This window comes from Prosopis cineraria, unplaced genomic scaffold (assembly GCF_029017545.1).
Source record: "Prosopis cineraria cultivar Desert tree isolate PC_DT_omini unplaced genomic scaffold, ASM2901754v1 PC446, whole genome shotgun sequence".
Taxonomy (NCBI): domain Eukaryota; kingdom Viridiplantae; phylum Streptophyta; class Magnoliopsida; order Fabales; family Fabaceae; genus Prosopis; species Prosopis cineraria.
The window spans coordinates 32,566-50,343 of record NW_026555771.1 but is presented as its reverse complement, the minus strand read 5'-3'; the positions used below and the strand labels follow the sequence as shown (position 1 = coordinate 50,343).

Genomic DNA, 17,778 nt, shown 5'->3' with positions numbered 1-17,778 from the left:
TACGGGATGTATGATGTGGTTCACATCCTGTACCGATCACCCTTATTTTTGGAGCGTGACAACCACTCCTCCACCACCTACGTACTAGAGTCCTATGATCCTATTACCTACTACGCCCTTATGCACCAGGACCATCTGACCCCTCTAGTAGTCTTTTTGTTTTATTTTGGTAGCTTTTGCATCATTAGTCTTTTGTTGATTTTTAGGATTAATGTACTTCGATTACTCCTCCATTCACCCCTATCTCTTGTGTCTTAGATTATTGTATTACTATAACCATTGCACATCTATTTTGTATATGATTGTGTGTTTCTGTTCATTATGGTGATAGATACAAGTTCTGTCTAGATGATCTTGATTTGTCCTTCTCATTCTCCATTTAGCTCTTGTCAAGAGAGTTTTCTCTGTTGTGTGTGTTCTCTCTTCTCTCTCTCCTCTCTCTCTCTATCTTTCTTATTGATAACATTGGGGACAATGTATGTTTAAGTGTGGGGGAGGGTTTCATTGCTTTTTTGTTGTTTAGTTTGTGTTGTTTGTAAATATTGTCACTTTAATGTCATTCATTTTGTTTTAGGTTAATTAAAAAAATGTTGAAAACCTTAAAAAAATCTCATAAAAAATCTTTTGTTTTTTTTTGTTTTAGTTTGTGAATATGTTAAAGTTGGGTTAATTTAAACTTGAGAGGATTAATCTTGATAAGGAATTAGTCTTACCTTCTTAGGATTTTAGTAAATGAGCAAAGAATTGGGCTTAGATAATCAACTTAGGGAATCCATAAAGCTTGTGAGGATTTTAAGCCTAAATGTTCATTTCTAAAGAAAGAAAGTACATTTATTATAATTACATCTCTAGACTTGTCTTGAATCTCTCTTGAGACTTAAACTGCCATTTTTCCTACACAAAGATGATTTAGGCCTTCTTTTTCATAACTATTTTGGCCAATTATCCTGCCTATTCACATTTAATCCCTTGTTTACCCTTTGGGCCTTAGCCTTTCCTTAAAAAAGAAAAAAAAGATAATTTCATAGCCCCTTGTTTGAATCAAAATATCCTTTTATGTTTTATCCCCTTTTAATCACTTTAGTTAGTGCTAAGTATGGCAACTAGTGAAGGAATAAAAAAAATTGATGAAAAGGAGAAGAAAAAAAGAGCCCATGTTTGTTTTAAAAAAATGAATATGCAAATGCTTTGTAAGAGTTGAAAAAGAAAGAAGAAAATGATGAAGTAAAAAAGTAAACAAAAGAAAGAAGAAGAGAAGAAACAAATAATAGATGCATAAAAAAATGATGAAATTCTCATATGGTAACTCATATTCCTTGGGATATATTTGATGATGCTTGGCATTAATTGAAGTTGGTTTCCTTAGTCCTTAACCCATTTTATTTCATTATCCTACCTTTTGCATTACAACCCTTTAATAAGTCCTTTTAATTTGTGTATGCATTGGGATAACATGTGGAGATTGAGATAAGAGACAAGCTTATGGTAGATGAGTTTTAATAGGTGGAATTGAGTAATACACAAGCCCTCAAAACACCATGAGAGTATAGAACAAACACTTAATTAGTGAGGGATAACCTTTAGTGATTATCTTGGCCTAGTTAATTGCTTTACTACTGAAAGTTTAGGAAGGTGGGAAAGATTTCTTTGAAGGTAAAATTCTTAAAGGTTTGAAATTGTATCCGACTTTATAATATTTACAACATTCTTTGTTTCTTTGATTTTTCTTGTGGTTTTTGTGGCATTTGAACTCAAAAACCTTGAGGACAAGATTTAATTCAAGTGTGGGGGCCAATATGATGACTCTCTATATTTTAATATATTTTGAAGAGTTTTATTAATCTTTTACAGAGTCATCTAGTTATTTTTATTTATTTGTCTTGTGTTTAGTGTTTATTTTGGTGTTAGTTAACTTGTCTTGTAAATATTGTGTTTTGATTTTGTTTTAGAGTATTTTCTTTTATTAATTTTAGTCATTTTAGATTTTAAAAAACTTTACAAAGCTTGAAAGAGGTGAAAAAGGAAAATATAATGAATTTAATGAGAAAATTGAATTGTTATGATCACCCGCTATAATAGTCGCCATAGTGGACCAGTATTATAAGGCAAATTTTAAACTAGAAATAGAGTCTGCTATAGCAGGTTTCATACCAGAAATGCACAGCATCAGTTTTTCTATCTGATAACAGAGAAAAACTAAGGTTTTTCAAAGGAAGCTTCATTTTTTATGTTCTCTAAAGGTCTAGAGGTGATTTTGAAGAGCTTGGGGTGATTTTGGAGTTTGGGAGCAAGATAACTCATCACCATTCACGTTTTCATTGAGTTTTTCTTCACTTTTCTCCTTCCTTCTCCTATGTATCTAATTTGGTCCCATTGTTATACTGTTTTGAGATTATATTTAGCTATGTGTGGCTGAACTTTGATTCTCTAGAGTCTTATGAACTCATTTACTTTAGTTATATCTTGATTTACCGATTACTTTGTGATTAATGGATGTTTTATGTTTAAATTTTATTTTAGTTTTTATTTGTGTTGTTTGATGATTGGCCACCATTAAGTGATAATTTGGAGGAATGGATTGAACTTGGAAAATGAATTTCTGTTTAGACTATTGAAATTGAATGTTTAGGATTAACTATAGTTAATTTGCCTCTGCAATAGGAATGTATCTAAAGGACCTAAGTAGTTAGAAGAATTTAAACTTAATGCTCTTAATCTAATTTTGGCAAGAAATTGTTGAATTAGAATTAAGTAGGATTGTGAGTAATCGAAATATATTCAATATTAATTATAGTATCCCAACCCTTAAAACTAAAATTAAAATTAATTTAATTAGTAAGTTGAGTGTAATAGAGCAAATGAGGAATTATAACTCTAGGGTGCTTTCTTAATTGTTTTTGACTTTAGAGTGCTTTAAAATCTTAGTTGCCTACTTTACATTTTATTTTGTTCTCAATTTGAATCATTCACCACTTTAATTTGCTTACTTAATGTGAATGAAATTGGGAGTTTAATACCTATTTGCCAATTTACTTAATTCTCTATGGGACCTTGATTTGCCATTACCTACAGTTGCAACCTGTACACTTGTAGTGTCCTTTTAGTTTTTATGTGCATCACAAAACTAACTAAAATCCAAGAAACAAAATAATGTTCCCAATCTTCTTCTTCAGAGGCTGAATACAGAGCATTGTGTCAGGTCTAACATCTGAAGAACTTGGGGAGGGTCCTGGCTATATAAACGGGTATGCCGCACATCATAATGGGTTAGCCTTTAGGGAAAAGAGTAATGGTCCCATGACAAAGTAGTATCAGAGTCAGGCCTGAGTTTGCTTAGTTAGTAGGCCCCTCTATTGGGCTACCCATGATGGGGCATCACGAATTGGCCGGGGAAGTTGTCAGGTCTCACATTGGAAGGATTTAAGGAAGGTCTTGGCTATATAAGCGGGTGCACTGCATGTCCTAACGGGTTATCCTTTTGGGGAGAGAGTAATGGCCCTGTGACATTTGGCTTCCACAACTTGTGAATTTAGTGGCTACTCTGCCTTGGCTTCTTGCATATCTTCATGTCTATCATCCTCAACTAGCTCTTCTTTAATATGATAATCAATCTTTCTTACATATTGCAGCCAATCCAACTTTTTCATGCATGCACCAAACATATTGAAATTGATTGCCATACTCTTTGTGAGAAAGTTCAAGCAGAGTTCTTTGCTTGCTTCCCATTCGAATGTGGAATCAACTTGCAAATATTTTTACTAAAGCTTTGCACCCTTCTTCTTTTGGTATTGCAGTTGCCAAGTTGGATTTGCTTGACACAGCTTGCAGGGTGTAAAACACATTGTTAACTAAACTAGTTGTACTTAACTAATCTTAGCTAGCTTAACTTATCTAGTTAGACATATGGTAATTAGTTTGATCTTATATTGTATATATGTACATCCAGATTCATTGATGAAGATAACTTTTCTTTTCTCATTTTATCTTTCCACACTTTCCATTTAAACTGTTTCAGCAAATCAAACTCTAATTCTAAATTTAAATAAAATCAAAATTAAATCAATAGATTATAAATGCAAGGTGAAGAATATGATCAAGAAATTCAAATCGGGTCTCGTTCCGCAATGGGCGCTTGGCATTTGGCATCTATGGCTTCACCTATTTTTGATTAAAATATGTGTGTATGTCAGATCACTGAAAAAATGATTTTGGCAAACTCCAATTTTAGATGCTAATAGTTTTTTTGTGGTGACAATATTTGTCTGTGTTTGAATTATACTCTTTGATTGTTTGTTTTTAATGATAAACCTCAAAAGTACTAGATGGGATCATTATGAGTTTGGAATTAAGAAAGTGGGATTTAACTTCCAACCAACTCTATGGTGAAATGCCTAGCTGGATTAGAAACTTAAAGCATTTGAGTTACCTCATTTTGTTCCAAAATTATATGGCAGGTCTAGTCCCATAAAGCTTTTGCGATTTGGTTGAACTTACATATACCTTGACCTTTCACAAAACAGATTCAAAGGCACTTTGCCAAGCTGTCTAAATATGCCATCACTTAGGTATTTACATTTGCAGGGGGCAATAATTGTATAGGACCCATACAAATCCAAAACAGAAGATATTATATTTGATTTTAAGAATAAATATGTAAATTTTTTCACAAATTATTTTTTAAGAATTATTGAATAGCTTATATCATGAGGTGATGTGAAATAAATCTTAAACTTACAAAAACAAAGCACCTAATGCTTCACTAATTTTAAGTTAATGGATATTTGTTGTCATGGTGAAGCTCACTTGAAATGCACAAGTGGCATTGCCCCTTCTCTCCAGCACCAAAAATGCGAACATCCAACATCTCCAAATCGAGTGAGTATCTGACTTCTCCACCCAATCTCCATTTTTTGTTATCGCCATGGTAATGAGATCCTTGCTATCCAGAAAACCCCTCACTTATATGCTTTTTAGTGGCCCTAAATCAATGGGATTAGGGTTGACTGTAGCTCAATATCATTGCAGCTTGCAAACCTTCACTCTACCCGACCTTAGTTACAACTATGTCGCACTTGAGTCTGCCATTAGTGGCAAATTATGAAGCTTCATCACTAGAAGCACCATAGTTAAACAATCAGGTGGGAGAGGGAGAAAAGTGAAGGTTTCACTACTTAGCAGCGACTCAAATCCCTATAGAATCAAAAACATCATTCGTTCCTTCCTTTAAGGCTTCACTGCTTTGGTGCTCCGTCATCAAGCAGAGCACGGTTCATCGGCGCCACCTTTCCTTCACTGCTTCCCGTCTTCGTCTTTGAAACTTAGTTCGCGTGGCTGTTCGTCCTTCATTGCTGTTGTTCGTGTCTGCTTCTTAAAAATTGCTCTCAAGGTTTGATTTACTTTTCCTTACACTTCTACCGTTTGCATTTGCTGGTTTGATTTTTGTTCTGATATCTGGAAGCTCTTTTTTTCTTTTTTTTTCTTTTTTCACTTCTGTTGTTCGTATTCGCGTTTGCTTGAAGGAAGATGTGATTATGTTGTAAATCCTGGTTCACGGCGTTGGGCGGCTATCGTGTTCACAGTTGTCATGATCGCCGAAGTTGAGGCTGTGGCTGTTGTGTCCATTGCTGTCAGAGTCGCCGGAGAATGACTCAGGATGCCGCTGTCAGAGAGGGAGGGGGGTTACAAATGGGGAGATCAGATGAAGAGATGACACGTGGCTTGATAATTTTCAACCAATTAGTCAAACAATTTTCATTGTTACTCCGTTTTTATTAGTTTAGTATTTATTTTTTTATCACTTCATAATATAAGGTATCTAATTATTTTTAAAAAATAATTCGTAATTTAATTTATATTTTTATGTTTATTTTATTAATATGATAAAATAATTTGCATGACTTTAAGATGAGACAAATTTTAAATTTTAAATAATTTTATAATAAAAATTTTAACTAATTTTTTATTTTTATTTTTGAACAAAAATAATTAAGTATATAATTTATTTATAAATATATATAATATTTTATTAAGTCATACTCCCTCCGTTTAAAAATATAAGGTAGTTTTAACTGAATCTCACTCCTAAAAAAGTAATTACCTATATTCAAACTAACCACATCTTTTTATATTTATCCCTATTAAATACTCTATGATAAATATAAAGTTATTCATCAATAGAGATATTTTTGAAAAAAAACAATCATTAAACCTCAAAAAATTAAAAATACTTTATATTTTTAAAATCAAACTCCTCAAAAAATGTCATATATTTTTAAGCGGAGGGAGTATATCTTTTACTTTTATCTTCCCCACATTTGTAAAAAATTCATAAATGAATCATTAAATTGTTATCTTCTTCCAAGATGGCTAAATGTTTTGCCTTCTTTGCTTAAACATAAATTTTATCTACAATTTCTCAATTATTATTATAAGAAACTATTTCAATTAAAAAAATTAATTCTAACCATATAAATTTTGTTAATAGTCATTGTGGACAATTTTGAATTTTTTAGCGAAAACTAGTAATTTACAATACAAAATAATTACAAAAAATCTCATAGATGATCTAGCTAAAACATCTAATCATTATCTACCTCATAATAATAAGGTAGATTGGAATAATTTTTCATATTCTTTTTAATATTCAATTTCATAAATATTATCTAGAGTGTTGAGATTTTTTATGTGCTTGTTATAATAATCAGTTATAAAAATCTTGTTTAAACTTTCAATTTGAATTTGAAATATGAAGTTTTAGAATATTAACAGTTGAATTCGAAGTCACCATGATGGGACAGATAAACCCAATTCAAACTGCACCTCCATTTCCCTGTTGCACAAACGGCCCAATTCACAACACAATTCAAACTTCTTGGGATCCATTACTTAAAGCCACAAGTGCCTAGAGATTAACCAAGATTTTAATTGTAGCAAAAATAAAAAATAAAGAGTCCTATAATTACTACCAATATTAACCATAGCTTAGACTTGTTTCCTCATTTGTTGCTTACCTTCGTTTAATCTTTGATTCAATTTGAGTACTTTTTCTCAACTTAAGTGATAAATGAAGGTAAATATAAATTTTGCTTGTAGTTATTTTATGTTTTGTTATAAATTTTCTTTAAAATGATTTGTTAGACATAAATGTTATAGAAACTTGAAGTTATTTTTTTTTGTTATGGATTTTACTTTTTATTCTTATTCTTCTTTTGAAAATTATTTACATACACACATACACATATATATGTTTTGAAACTATATAGTTAATCTTTTAAATAAAAAAATACATAATACTTATGTGGTTGGTTTAAGAGTTTATGTGATTCTATAGAAAAACTTACCACTCTTAAATTCATTAACCATACATAAATATCTTGAATATATTAAACATACTAACTCACTTGTCTCATGGGATCAACGTTGTTTTACTAAAACTCGTGGTTTTACTTATAAGTTTTATGGGCTCTTGAGAAGAAAGAAGATACTTTATGGATGACATTGGTTAACGGTTAACCATATATGCTTGAAAGGAATAAACTTGTGGAATTATAGTGTTTCTATTTACGTCAGTCACTGACGTGAGCCGGTATTGGAGGAACATAAAATTTTATTAGAAAGGGCTGAGATGACATAGCATATATAATAATTGAAAGAAAATCAATATATATATATATATATCATTATATAACATAAATATTTATATTTAGTTATACACATATATATAACAAAAAAGTCTTCGCCGCCCAACACACCTTAGTCTAGAAATCGACGTATATGAATGACACATTTGGACCTATTTTGAAAGATTTTCAAATGATAAGGCTCCACTACTCCTTGGTCATCACTCATTAATTCATCTGAATGTGACATGATATTAAAGATAATTCATTGACCTTATATTTAATAAAGTGCGCGCGTACAATAAACTTTTATTAGTTTTGATGGCCAAAAAAAAAATCAAAAGAAACTTAAAGAAGAAGAATTTTTAAAATATATAAGAAGAATGTTTTCCAATTTATTCAACTTATAGCAACAGATCTTTATGGTTCTAATTTTTGTTTTTGTTGCAGTACTTATATGTACATAGGAAAAGGAAATATTCAATCGTAAATAGCAGAGTATCTTATTAAAAATATCAATACGTGAATGAGATTATTCAAATTTTTGCGATATAATATTGTTAACATTAATTAGTAAGTTTGAACATAAGACATTCAATTGTGATGCGATCAATAATGCTATTTTATTTAATTTTGAACAAAGTCTTTGCATTATCTGGACCATCATATCTTGTTGTCGATATTTCAATGTATATAACACCTCTAGTCAATAAAATTGCTCATAGGGGACCCATTTTGAAAGTTGTTACTTAGGCACATTTATTCATCTAAACATATCATACGAGGTCGTTCCTGATCCTGAGTCCTGACTATTTTAAATAAATTATGATGAATTTATCTATGTTTTGCGAAAATTAGATGAACCCGAGCAAGTTTTGCTATTTGCATGTTGGAATTAATATTGTGGTGAATTTGCAAGCAAGGTATTACAGGCACATGAAAGTAATAGTAGTAAGAGGAAAAAAAATTAGTCTTATTTTAATTAAAAGATTGGATCGCACAAAACTCTCCGTATAAATTGTCAAAAGCTTGTAGGGTCCCAGTGACACGATGCATGGAAAAATGCACCTTAATTGGTTTTTTTTTTTTTTTAAGTTTGTTAATTCTGACCAATTGTAGAAAGTAATCAAGTTAACAAGCAAGACAATTCAAATTTCATGATTTATCGATAACAACTGGTTTTAGTCAAGAAGTATGCTTTGACATAACTATAAATCAAATAAAGAAAAACGAATCTTCTTAGTATAGACATTTAATCATTTTAAAAGCCTTGGATGAATAGAATTTTATATGTCATTTTATACTGATAAAATAGAACAAAAGATTAAGAGATGTGTGTCTGTATTCAATTTTCATAAGAATATAATAAATTTCGCAGCGCCAAGCCATTCTTTGTCGGAGCGAAGGCATCTTTGTCATTTACGAATCCACCCTTTTGATTAAGACTATCCACTCAACCTCTAATTCCATTAATTTCTTATAAATATGAACCCAATTTATCATAAATGACACCAAATATGATCCCTTTTAAAAGTAATTATAAATGAAAATTAATAACAACACATTGGGAGTCATCAATATCCAATAAAAATAAAGCTATCGATCGAATTCTTTATTTATCATCTGTTTTCTAATTGAATGGTACATTTATGCGGAAAAGAAAAGTCTAACTTGACTTTCCTATAAGCCTTATATTTAGTGCAATATGAAGGAAAGTCTTATTTAAGTTTTTGCGTCTTCTACATTAAAATTTTACTTATTTATTCTTTGTCCTCATAAGTGTAAAGGGAAATTATTTAATTAATCACTTTTCTGGTTATTCATGTAAACCTGAGTGGGCAAACACACACACACACACACACATATATCCCACATCAAGTCATCTACACGCACACGATTGTTTAGATTTTCGTCTATTTTTAAAATTTGGATTGTACAAAACACTCTCCGTATAAACTGTCATGCGTTGTAGGGGCCCATTTCACGCTATGATGGATCCATGCACATTCATTGATTTCTCTAGGGAGAATTTCACTAAAGTTCTTTGGATGGGATATAATTCTTTTCCTTTAATGACCAAATTACCCTTCAATTATTATTAATATTATTGAAATAACAAGTCAAGTTAGGGTTTTTTAGAGGTAGAAATAGGCTTCAAGCCTAACCTAACCTATTTACTAAATAGGTTCAGGTCAAGTTTAAAACTTTAATTAGGCCTTCTTACCAAACTTATGTTTTTAAGGCTTAGCCCATAAGTTCAACAAGCTAGTCTATACATGTATTATATCACAAATACATCAATTTCACCATTTGATTTTTAATCAAACTATTCATTCTTTTTATTTCTAGTCATGTTTTCAATTATATTGAATTTATATATTAATTTTAATATTGTTACTTTATTATTATATTATATTGTAGTTAGTAAATCCTTTCAATTATTGAATATTATAATTGATAAATCAAGTTATATATTGCGTATTATAATAGTTTTAAACTATATTTAAGACGTTTAAAACTAGAATGTGAGTCTATTTAAAATGTTTACTTTTAAATAAGCTTTTAGACTAGATTAAGCTTTAAATATACTCAAGTTTGAGTTGTGAAAAAGCCTTATACAGGCTTTAAGTCAAACTGAGGCCTTTGATCTATCATATAGGCTTAGGACTATTTGTTCAAAGCCTAATTCAACCTAACCTATTTTAATCTTTAGGGTTTTTACACATAACATTACTAGAATAACAAGTCAAATTACAGTTTTGACATGTAATATTATTATAATAAGAACTCAAGTTATGATTTTTACAAGTAATATAATTAAAAATAACACGTTAAGTTGTGATTTATACATGTAATATTAGTAAACTAACAAGGCAAGCTACAATTTTTATAAGTAACATTGCTATAATAACAAGTTAAGTTATATTTTTACAAATAATATCATTAGAATAATAAGTCAATATATGATTTTTGCAACTAATATTATGAGAATAAAAAGAAGCTATGTTTGTTCTATTAATATTACTTGTAAAACCCACAACTTGACTTGTTATTTTGCCAATATTACTTAAGAAAACCATAAGTTAACTTGTTATATCAGTAATGCTAATTATAATTGAAGAGCATTTTGGTCATTTAATCAAGAGAATTTATTTCATTTTAGTGCTCTGGGCCAACAATGAAATTTTAGAATTTTTTGAAACCTGATTGAAATTATGTCACATCCAATGGTCTTTAATAAAATTCTCCCATTTCTTTTTTAAATTTGTCATCAATGTTGGACAGTAATCGTACAAGATAATAATTCAATTTTCTCGATTTATTGATTGATAAGGATTATACTTAGTCATCAAGCAAGCTTTGGCGTGATTGTAAATCAAATATAGAAAAACTAGACTTCGTAGTAGACATTTAATAATTTCATAAGACTTGGGTGACTATACAGATTTTTAGTGTCTCGTTTTATAATATTGATAAATTTGAACAAAAGATTAATAGAGATATATATATATATATTCAAATTTTATAGAATATTTATGTTGTGTGAGATGTAAACTTTTAAAATATATATTCAAATTTTGTTAAAAAAGAGTAAAATACAATGACCTTCCTTTTATTTTGCTAACATTACAGAGACCTTTCCTTTATTTTTGAAATCTATACTTTAGTCCAATTGTTAACAAGTTAGGAATATTTCATTAAAAATTCTAAAACACTAAATTTTTTTATCTGTAATTATATTAAAAATTTTAAATTATTAATTTTCTCTTATAATTTATTTGTCTACTCTCTCCCCTAATTTTAAGAACTTAAAATAATTAAGTACTTCTTCCATTAAAAAGTATAAAGTATTTTTTTGATGAGTTAGATATTAAAAAAATATAAGATATTTTTAGTCTTTTAAGGTGTAATAGTTACTTTTTTTTTTCAAAAGTGTCCCTATTAATAAATTACTTTATATTTATTTTACGATGAAATATCAAATAGAGGTAAATATAGAAAGATAGAGTTTGTTAGAAAACAAGTAACTATTTTATTAATTGGAGAGATTCGATTAAAAATACCTCACATTTTTTAATGAAGAAATTATATAAATATTAAAATAAATAACTTTAAAATTTTATGTTAAAATTAATGAAATTTTTTTCAAAATAAATATAAGTTCTATTAAGAAATTTATTATTTGGCCAAAAACTTGAGCAATATATTATATTAAATAATTATTTTATTTCTAGCCAAAAAATCCTTATTCTATTAATTTTTTTCATTCTGTTTTTAATAAATACGTATACAAAACAAAAAATATAAAATATAAATTAAAATAAAAATATTCATAATTTTTCTGGGTAATATGATTAATTTTAGACAACATTTAATTTTAATAAAATGTATTTTGGTCCAATATATATAATTTAATAGTTAACTAATAGTTGAGTGGATGGAAATGAAAACTTAACAATAGAAGGAATGTTTATATTTTGTAACTATAATTTATACCAGGGGAGGTTTGTATATGTTTCAAAAATTGAAAAAGGTACATGTAATAAAGGTAAAATAGAGGGGAGGTTAGAGTATTTTATGAGAATATTTTGTTTATATATGTTTTAAAGTTCACATAAAATCTTTGGTCATTATATCTAAGATGACATCAACAGCACATTGCTTTTAAAACCAAGGAAGCTTCATATAATGCTTGCTCTATCGCCGTCATAAAAAATACCAATGCATCGATGATTAATGCATAAAAACGAGTAGTTAATTTATGCAGTATCCATCATAATCATAATCATTTTTTATTTTATTATTTTTTGTTAGGAGTACAAACATAATTTTTCATTCATATTTCATTTATACCAAACATCGTTTTGATAATTTTTATGAATATGATGGCATAAATAGATGTATAAGGAACATCTATATTAAGGAGTAAAATGATTGCGAACTTAAGTTATTAAGTAAAGTGTAGGTTTCTGTACAATTAATAAATAATAATAAAATGAAATAAATTTTAATTGAAAATTGTTTGAAAAATATGCAACACCTCAACAAATTATTATTTATCTAAATAAAATATAAAGTCTAAACAAATATATTAATACTATTCATATGGCAAAAATAATATGATTTATCTTAAGTTTTATGAAAATCTAATACCGTTATATACTTTCAACTGAGGAGAGATTATGAGAAATATTAAGATTTATTTACCATATCTTTTGGCCATAAAATTTGCAATAATCTTTTTTCTTGCAAATCAAGCTATAATAAAAATTTGACGTGCTATTAATGATACTTTCTTTTCATTATATACCGTGTGTGCTTGACACCTTGAGTCCTTGACATCTACTTATACCTAACTCATCCTTGCCACTTGAGTCAAGTGGCTATTGTAATTAACACTTCAATTTACCAAATTAAAAAAAATTCCATTCCAAATATTTATTGATATAATTTTTTCATAGATTTTCTCCCATTTGTTTCCTCCCAATTTTCAAATGATAGGGAAACTAATCAATGATTTTAGTAGAATAATAATACAAAGTATCAATAATAATCAAATAATTTAGCACAACTATAAGAACATCCTTGTCAAAGCACACAGAAAAACGTTCTTAGAATTAGAGGTGAAACTTATGGGAGTGCTTCCTAAAAAATGTGCTCCCTATAAGAAGCACTCCCATAGGTCTTTCCTGCCGGAGTGCATCCATGATAAAGTGCTACAGTATAGGTGCACATAAATTTACAATTAACACATAGACCGGAACGTTTCTCACAAAAATGCTCTAATAGGATAACAACATACTAGTGTGCTTTCACGTGGAAGTTCTCTTAATAGCAAATGAGGGAATTCAAATCCTAGGATTTGCTTATTTGCATTATGCATTTGTAAGGGATACAGGGACCTGTCTATTTTAGTACCTGTTTGGTTCCTGTTTTGAAAAATTGTTTTTATTTTTTATAAACAAAAAAAAATCCAAAAGCTAATGATAATTTGCTGCTAATCCATCACTAAATTAGCAATAGAATTTAGCAACGGAACATTTCATTGCTAAGATTCTATTATTCCATCACTAATTCATCATAAATAATTAAGTGATAGAATTTGATGACAAAAAATCCCATCACTTATTTTTAGGATACCTTATTCTATTTTTTTGACAGAATTTGCTATAGAAAATTTTGCCACAAATATTTCTCTCATAACTCCATTGCAAACTATTTTTAATTTTATTTATTATTTATAATATATGTTTATATAATTTATTGAATAATTTCTTGTTATGATTTAAACATTTTATTATTTTAAATTATTCATATATTATTAATAATAATAATTTAAATTGTATACTTAATTATTTTTATTTAAAAAATAAAAATAATATTAAAGAAAGAATTTAAAAATAAAAATATTATATATTATATATTATATAGATATGAATGATAATATAATATATAATGATAATAAAATATTTTTCAATTTAATATCAAATTACTTATAAAAATTAATTTAATAAATAAAATATAATAGAAATAATTATTATATATAAATAAATTTTACCATATAAATAAATTTAATTTTAAATAAATGAGTAAATTTAAATAATTTATTTATTAACATGTTTATGTAGTTAAATATTATATATTTAATTTATTGATTAAGACCGAAGGTTCCTTTCAACTCAACTAGCAATAAGATAAAACAAAGGCACTAGAAAGTGTGGGATTGTGAATTCAAACTTGGCTAAGACACAATTAAAAGTAATAATATATGACGTGGCCATGACGTGTTAGTGAGGCAGCACTGGTCCACTGGGTGATTCAGCAATGGTGAAGTGACACTGATCCATTGGGTGATGCGGCAATGATGGTTTGGTGGGTAAAAGGCCTAAGAAGGGGTAAATTGGAAAAATTTAAATTTTGATAGACAATGAGTGAATTAAATGAGATAGAGAAGAAACAATATCACCAAAAAATTAAGAGAGAGAGAGAAGCTTGCACAAGTGTTTATCCTTGTTAAACTTCAATCACTTGAGGCCATGTCCATTCCCTAAGTTACACTTGAGATTTTTCACCACTTACTCTACCAACAATCCAAGCTCTTAGTTGTTCCAATATAAATCAGTCTAGAGGCGTATATATATCACTCCCTCTTATAAAGGTGATGATATAATCCACTTAAATTTTTTGATAAGTTTAAGTCCTCTATTTTAAAAATGAAAAATAGGGATGAAGTAACGGAGTTAGCTACCATTTAACGGTAAGGGATAAATTAACATTGTGCCAAATTCAAGTTTAGGATCCTGAATGGTTGTGCAATTCGAATGTAAAAATAAACTTTAACCCCTTGAAGTAGTATTGCAATTCTTTTTCTCTTTTGGGTCTTAATCGACTTGTACTAAGAATATACTATGTAAGATGGTCCACAAACTTTGGAACCACACCATGGAGTCCAAGTATTTCGTCAGGGTGGGGCCCAAAGGGTAGCCCAAAATATGATTCACCGGTCCTCACCTTCTCTCTTGTCGCGGCCGAAACCTATTGTGAGTAGTTGAGAAGAAGTTGTAGCGCAAATTTTATTTAAAAAAAGTTTCTTGCAATTTGAAAGGAACCCTTTTATGATTTATTATTTATGTGGCTCCCCATAAATTAAAAAATTTCTCACATTATTTATAATTTATGGGATTTCTTTTAAATATTTTTTCATGTATAGATGAATTTTAACCAACATTCAATATGAAAATATTAATAATTAATAAATATTATTTTATGATATATTAGTAAACTCTTTTATTTCTTAAATACTTTTTATAAATATTTTTGCTTATTCTTTTTCATCATGAAATATTGATTTCGTGTTTTCATAAACAAAAAAAAAAATGCATACACATGTTGATCCTGGGGAAAATATCTAGCTGAATGATTTAAATATTATCAGTCAAATAATATTTCTATTTTTAAAAATTGTAGACCATTCATATATGATCGATGCTATCCAAATCGTCAGGATATTTTTGAACATGGCCGAATTGACATCCAGGCTGGAATTCCATCTAATGAGCATTTCCCCCTCTTTATATGCTTCCTCGCAGTTCCTCTTTATTATCATCGATCCATTTCACTTGCAATTTCTCCAATAATGAAGTTTTTACTCCTACTAATCCTTTCCTGTTATCATCTTTTTGGGTCCTATTAAACTTATTTTACTACATATCGATATGTTACAAATGCAATAATTTCAGGTTGCACTGGGGGCAACACATGCTGCTTTACCTCCTGAACTTTATTGGAAGTCCATGCTTCCCGCCACTTCCATGCCTAAATTCATCACAGAGCTCCTCCACCCAGCAGGTTACTATTAGCATATTTTGGGACTTGGTTATTCATGGCTTGTATGCAGGATGAATTTTATAATTATTCATTACGTTCCTTTAATAAGTGCTTTAACTTATTGTTGGTAAGCCAGGGGGTGACATAACCATCCATGTTAGAGGTAACAGTACTCTTCGCCAGCCAAATTACATTTATGCTGCTAACTCCGACAACGAAGAACTCCATAATATCCCAAACACAACTCTCTTCTTCTTGGAAGAGGACATGAAGCCTGGTCACAAGATGAACATCCACTTCATGCAAACCTCCAACCAGTCCTCCTTGCTGCCTCGTGAAGTGGTCAAATCTGTTCCCTTTTCTTCAAGCAAGGTACGTGCGTATAATACGAAGGATTCATTATTAAACCACGAGTCTGGGTGAATCTTCATCGCACATGTAATTGATGTAATTATACGATTCATTTGTAGCAGATGTCTCAGATATTAAAAGAGTTTGCTGTGAAGCCTGGATCAACAGAAGCCAAGGTTTTGAAGGAAACAATAGAATTGTGTGAGAAGCCAGGGGTTAAAGGAGAGGAGAAATACTGTGCGACGTCGTTGGAATCCATGGTTGATTTCATCACTTTGAAGCTTGGGAAGAATGTGGAAGCTTTGTCTACAGAGATGATGATGAAGGAGACAAAGAACCAAGAATACACAATAAAGCAAGGAGCGAAAAGGTTAGGAGAGGCAAAGGTGGTGGTGTGCCACAAGCTCAACTACGTCTATGCTTTGTTTTATTGTCACGAAACGGAGACCACAATTGCCTATAGGGTGCCTTTGGCAGGGGCTGATGGGAGTAAAGTGAAAGCACTGTCTCTCTGTCACAGAGACACATCAGAGTGGAACCCGAAGCATTTGGCCTTCCAAGTGCTAAAGGTGAAGCCGGGGAGTGTTTCTGTGTGTCACTTCCTTTCTGAAGACAACGTTGTGTGGGTTCTCTCCCATAAATAATTCAATGATCTAACTAGAAAGGAATAAGTAGAGTAGTGGCTAAGAAATCTCTTCTCATCTATGAACCATATTGTGACTAAGAATCCACATGCCTCTCTTAAATACATCGTCTTTGTGCGTATAACATGAGAGCTCTTCGTATTTATATTCGCACATGGCTTTGTTTGTTTGTGAGTCCTAATGTACAATACTCTTACCCTACTTATCGCCTGGTCCTTAATAAAATCTACTCCCTCCAGTCCTAATCAAATTTCTACTCTATGCTTGACCATACCTAAATAAGAGAGCAAGTACATCTTTTTTGTGTTCTAATGTATGATCCTTCTGTTAAATATCATCACTAATTTAAATGGCCCATTAAACACAATAAAAAATAATGAAATAAAAATACAACTTGCATGTGAGATAAAAAAGTAGAAATATATTTTTTTAGCCTTGATTACGACAAAGTTAGAGAAAATTTTATATTTACCAGGATTTATGGGCTCAGAAATAGGGTAAGGGAATAAGTTTGATAGCTTTAAAAATATTAATCTCCTTATGTCAAACTTCTTAAAAAATTCAAAGTTATGCTCCAAAACTTCAAAGTTTTCTGTCTTGAACTTCAACACCTTCTGAGTTGTTTTTGGATTTATTTAATTTTTTCTCTCGTACTATTTCGTTCAAACTTTCTAAGTTTTACTTAAATAATTCAAAGTTTCATTGTTTCTGGTTCATATTCTTTCAAAACTTTGAATTTTTGGATTGTCTCCCAACAAGCGCTACATTTAATGTCTATAGATAGACATTACTACAAAATCAAGATATGCCTTCTAAGTATGGTAGAAATATTTGTC

The 17,778-nt window shown here is 29.8% G+C and overlaps 1 protein-coding gene across 2 annotated transcripts; it reads left to right on the top strand.

The window, feature by feature from the left end:
* Window positions 1-15,739: 15,739 nt before the first annotated feature.
* LOC129297135 (BURP domain protein RD22-like) lies at window positions 15,740-17,254 on the top strand. Of its 2 annotated transcripts, none has more exons than XM_054935505.1 (3): window positions 15,740-15,968; window positions 16,080-16,319; window positions 16,421-17,254. In XM_054935505.1, the coding sequence occupies exons 1-3, from the start codon at window positions 15,879-15,881 to the stop codon at window positions 16,940-16,942; spliced, it is 852 nt and encodes a 283-aa protein (XP_054791480.1). In that variant the 5' UTR covers window positions 15,740-15,878; the 3' UTR covers window positions 16,943-17,254. The 2 variants fall into 2 exon arrangements, with proteins under 2 accessions (XP_054791480.1, XP_054791481.1); XM_054935506.1 differs by having other exon boundaries at window positions 15,776-15,968; window positions 16,084-16,319.
* Window positions 17,255-17,778: the final 524 nt, after the last annotated feature.